Below are 4,098 nucleotides of genomic sequence, written 5' to 3' on the forward strand. Positions count from 1 at the left end.
CTCCCCTGGGTGTCCCCAAGTGCCCCTAGGGATCCCTGACGCCCCCCCCCTGGTCTATACCAGCCACCCCCTGTGGTCCCCAATTCACCCAGGTGTCCCCAGACACCGGAGGGGCAGGATTGCACTTCACAGTGCTTAAAGCCCCGATATTTGGGGTCGTGCTGCAGCCCCAGAGCCCCCCCCGCTGTGGCCACAGAGACCCCCGTGATGGCTGCATGCATGACGGCATCCCTTCGTCCCCAGGCAAAGGGCTGGGGAAGCGGGAGGACGGCATCGCCGAAGCCATCAAGGTGAAAGTGAAGTGCGACACCGCTGGGGTAAGAGCAGCCGGGCGCGGGGGGGGCGGCCGGAGCGGGGCGTGGGGCGCGGGGCCAGCGCTGCCTCCTCTTTGCCGCGCAGGTGGGCCACGACCCGGCGGAGCAGTTCTCCTTCCACTGGTGGGACCACGTCTTCAACGAGTCGGCTGCCAACCTCGCCGTGGAGGCTGGGCAGGTACCGGGGGCCTGCGGGGGCCGTGTCCGAGGGAAACGGGCTTTGCTCCCGTCCCGGGAGATGCCCGGCACGGGGTATGTCCTGCGGCGACGTACCAAATAACGTGCAGCGCCTCGCACGCTTTGCGCCCCAGGACGGCGTCTCCGTGAAGGCRCTCTCCGAGCGGGACGCCGGGATCAGCAATAAGAAGCCGCGCAAGGCCGGCGGCGCCGATGGCATGCTCTACGGCCGCTTCGTGAAGGTAACCAGCCACGGCGGATGTGGCTCCGGCTGCTCCGGGGGGGCTGCCGCGGACCGCGCGCCCCTTCCCTGCAACACAGCCCATCGCTGCGGGGGGGGGAGGACGCCCGGGCCTTCCTCTTCGCCCCTTCCTCATCGCCTCCCTGCTGCAGGCGGCCACGCTCACGGCACACGGGGAGGAGGCCGCAAAGCCGCCCGCCGCCTCGGAGAGCAGCGAGGAGGAGGAGGAGGAGAAGCTGGACCTCTCTTCGGCCAGGAGGCAAGGCCTGGGGAGCGGTTTGCGTCCGATCCCTGCTAATCACGGCTCCGGAGGGACGAGGGCTGTGGCCGGCCGGAAAGAAGGTGGTGGAGGAAGGGGGACTGTGGTCCCCCTGTGCAGGTCGCTGGCGGGGTGACGYGTCTCGTCTCTGTCCCGCAGGCTGACAGACGAGGAGCTGATCCGAGCCTGCGGGGGCTGCACGGCGCACAAGTAAGTGGCCGGGGAGGGGGCTGCGCGGTCGGGGCTCCCTTCTCCTGGYGGGGGCTTTGGAGGAGGCCGGGCTGGGTGGCACCTTCCCGGCCAGATCCCGCTGCAAGCGCCGGACGCCCGTGCCCGTTGCAGGGGTGCCCGGCACGGCCTGACCATGAGCGCCAAGCTGGCCCGCCTGGAGGAGCAGGAACGAGCCTTCCTGGCCRCGTACGGGCAGAAAAAGGGGCTGCCGGAGGCCCCGGAGAGCAGCCCCCCGGCAGAGAGGCAAAAGAAAGAGAAAAAGAAGAAAAAGAAACAGTCCAGAGACAGAGCTGATCCCGCRGCTGAGCAGAGCCAGGAGCCAAGTGGGGAAGAGAACACAGCAGAAGAGGAAGAGAAGGTCTCGAAGAGAAAGAAAAAGAAGAAGCACAAAGAATTAGTTGAGCGGGAGGAGAGCGAGACAGAGGCACCTCTAGGAGAGGCAGATGAGCCAGACCACACCGGGCACAGCCCCAAGAAGAAGAAGAAGAAGAGGAAGAAGAGGCAGCAGGAGGCAGAGTGAACGGGCGCCGGGGTTGCCATGCTGCGGAGATGCCGGTACTGTCCGGCCAGGAGGGTCCCGATCCGGCCCGTGGCGCTTGCCAGCGCTGGTGGGAGTCCGAGGGTGCTCCAGATGCGGCCCCGCACCGCGGACAAGCCCCATGTTTGCTGCCTGGTGCTGTCTGTGGGTGCTGGGGGTCTGGAGCTGATCCGGGGGGGACGCGCTGGCTTTGTTTCACCCACCCGAACCTTCCTCCCATCGAGGGCGACCCTGGTCCTCACCAGGCCCTGGACTTCTCCCCTTTGGYGTGGGCTGCGCGGGTCCGTCGCGGAGGGGCGCAAGGGGACAGACACGGCGGAGCGTTGCTATTTTTGAAGAGCATCAATAAATTTTTATTGCAGAGAAACGGTGCTGAGGCGTGAGCTGTGCAACGGACCCAGCTCCGCGGGCAGGGCGCAGGCGCAGCCCGAGGACCCCGGATCGCGTCTGTACCTACAAGCGCTCAGAAATTAGATAGCAACCCCAACCGACAGCCTGCCTAGCGGCAAACCTTAATCAGCGCTGTCTTCTTCTGACTGCTGAGGACTTTGGATCAAGGTGTCCCTGTAGCTAGCTGGAGTCCTGCTGGGTAGGACTTGTCTAGAGACYTGGCGAGGTGCTGAGCATCCTCCTAGCAGAGAGCTGAGGCTTTGGCAGAATTAGGCCCTGGACCCCGCTGTGCCCAAGCCCAGCTGGGCCTCTGGTCCTGCTCCCCTCGCTCAGCACCCCGACGCCTTCCTGGCTGCCCAGGCCCGGCCCCTAGGTTAGCTGCAGGACGCAGTCCGTCTCGGGGTACGGCGGCAGGTTCAGAGCGTATTTTTCCTGCAGCGCCGCGGGCACGAACCTGCCCCCCAGGAAGTGGTAGCGGCCGGTGAAGTGCGCCGCCGCCTTCTTGGGCGCCGTGAGCGAGATGAGCATGTCGGGCTGGAGGCCGTCCGCGCTCCCCTTCTCCACGTCCCAGCCTGCAACGAGCCCCAAGGCAAGGCTGGAGCCAGGGAAATCCCCGGCCCTGGGTGCGGGAGGGACCCCCAAAAACATCCCCCACCCCACCGGGTGCTGCATCACAAGCTGGGGACGGTCCCCCGACAGGTCAGCGTGCAACCTGCGGGGCTCGGGCTGCGTTGCTCACCCGAGGGGATGTCGATGCTGGCGATGGGGACGGTGACGCGCTTGAGGGTGCCGAGGATGCTGCCGAAGGGCTCCCGCACGGCTCCCTTGAAGCTGAACCCAAAAATCGCGTCCACCACCAGGCCGTAGAGCTCATCGATGAGCGCCGCCTGCAACGGGGAAGGGAGCAGGGTGTAAAGCGGCGTCTCCCCCGCCGGGCGCGAGCCGAGAAGCTGAGCGCGGCGACGGCTGCGAGGCCGGCGGCCTCACCTCGGCGGGGAACTCCGGGAGGAAGGGGATGTCCATCTTCTGGCACTGGGTGGTCAAACCTTCAAACAGAGGTTTATYGGGGCGCTTGGGGTAATACACGGTCGGCTCGTAGCCCTGCAAAGACGGGACGGGACTGAGCGGCGCTGGGAGCCGCTGGAAGAGCAGGTTGCACCGGGGCAGCTCCCACGTTCCCGGCACTCACAAACATCTTCAGGTGCCGGGCGCAGACCAAGCCGTCGCCTCCGTTATTGCCCGGCCCGCACACGATGAGCACGGCGGGCTGGCTCTTGGTGAAGGAGCTGGGCGGGTAGGCCTGGSGAGGGGGGGGGGGGAAAACGTTATCCTCCAAGGCGGAGGCATCGGGGGGGGAGGACGCTGCGCCCGAGGGTGGCCCCCTTCTCCTTGCACCCACCTTGGCGATGGCTGTGGCGCAGCTCAGCCCYGCCAGCTCCATCAGCTGGTCCACGCTGAACTTGTACTCGGTGAAGAGCTCCTGGTCGATGGCTTGCGCCTCTTCCTGCCTGGGGGGGCAGAGAACGGCACAGATGGGACCGCAGGAAGGCCCCGGGTGGGGTGGGGGGGCCGTTTGGGAGCCCGGGGGGGCTGCTGGCTGCTCCCCCTCGGTGCAAAGTGCCTGTGGCTAAATAGGGCTGATGCAAGAGAGGGCAAACACCGGGCAGGGGGAGGCTCCATGCAGGGCCCAGCGCCCTGTGCCCCCCCCCCGCACCTCATGCAACACCCTGCGCCTGGCTGAGCACCCCCACCACCTCCCTGCACCCTTCTCCACCCTGTGCACCCCCCTCCGGACCTCCACGCACCCCTCTCCACCCCCTTGGGCCCCTCCTACCGCCCTGTGGACCCTCACGCACCCCCTGAACCCGCAAGCACCTTTCTGCCCCCCTTCACGCCTGTGCACCCCTCTGTGCAAGTCCCTGTGCCCCTCTGCCCCCCTGCGCCCCTC

At 67.1% G+C, this 4,098-nt stretch overlaps 2 protein-coding genes across 3 annotated transcripts in view; one reads left to right on the forward strand and one right to left on the reverse strand.

The window, feature by feature from the left end:
- Positions 1-2,127, forward strand: part of GPATCH4 (G-patch domain containing 4) — a 10,153-nt gene extending 8,026 nt beyond the window's left edge. Inside the window, exons 3-8 of one of the 2 annotated variants that reach the window (XM_026073816.1) lie at positions 244-317; positions 400-492; positions 602-733; positions 885-991; positions 1,151-1,201; positions 1,334-2,127. In XM_026073816.1, coding sequence (XP_025929601.1) covers positions 244-317; positions 400-492; positions 602-733; positions 885-991; positions 1,151-1,201; positions 1,334-1,742 — 866 coding nt within the window. In that variant the 3' untranslated portion in view covers positions 1,743-2,127. The remainder of the gene's footprint in view (positions 1-243; positions 318-399; positions 493-601; positions 734-884; positions 992-1,150; positions 1,202-1,333) is intronic. The other variant, XM_026073817.1, reaches the window with a different exon arrangement.
- The window catches only part of NAXE (NAD(P)HX epimerase), a 4,511-nt gene continuing 2,500 nt past the window's right edge, over positions 2,088-4,098 (reverse strand). Inside the window, exons 2-6 of the mRNA XM_026073851.1 lie at positions 3,550-3,777; positions 3,340-3,450; positions 3,138-3,251; positions 2,890-3,037; positions 2,088-2,722 (exon numbers count right to left, since the gene is read on the reverse strand). Of these exons, the coding sequence (XP_025929636.1) occupies positions 2,520-2,722; positions 2,890-3,037; positions 3,138-3,251; positions 3,340-3,450; positions 3,550-3,777 (804 nt within the window). The 3' untranslated portion in view covers positions 2,088-2,519. The remainder of the gene's footprint in view (positions 2,723-2,889; positions 3,038-3,137; positions 3,252-3,339; positions 3,451-3,549; positions 3,778-4,098) is intronic.

This window comes from Apteryx rowi, unplaced genomic scaffold (assembly GCF_003343035.1).
Source record: "Apteryx rowi isolate R43461 unplaced genomic scaffold, aptRow1 scaffold_379, whole genome shotgun sequence".
In the NCBI taxonomy this organism is placed as follows: Eukaryota; Metazoa; Chordata; class Aves; order Apterygiformes; family Apterygidae; genus Apteryx; species Apteryx rowi.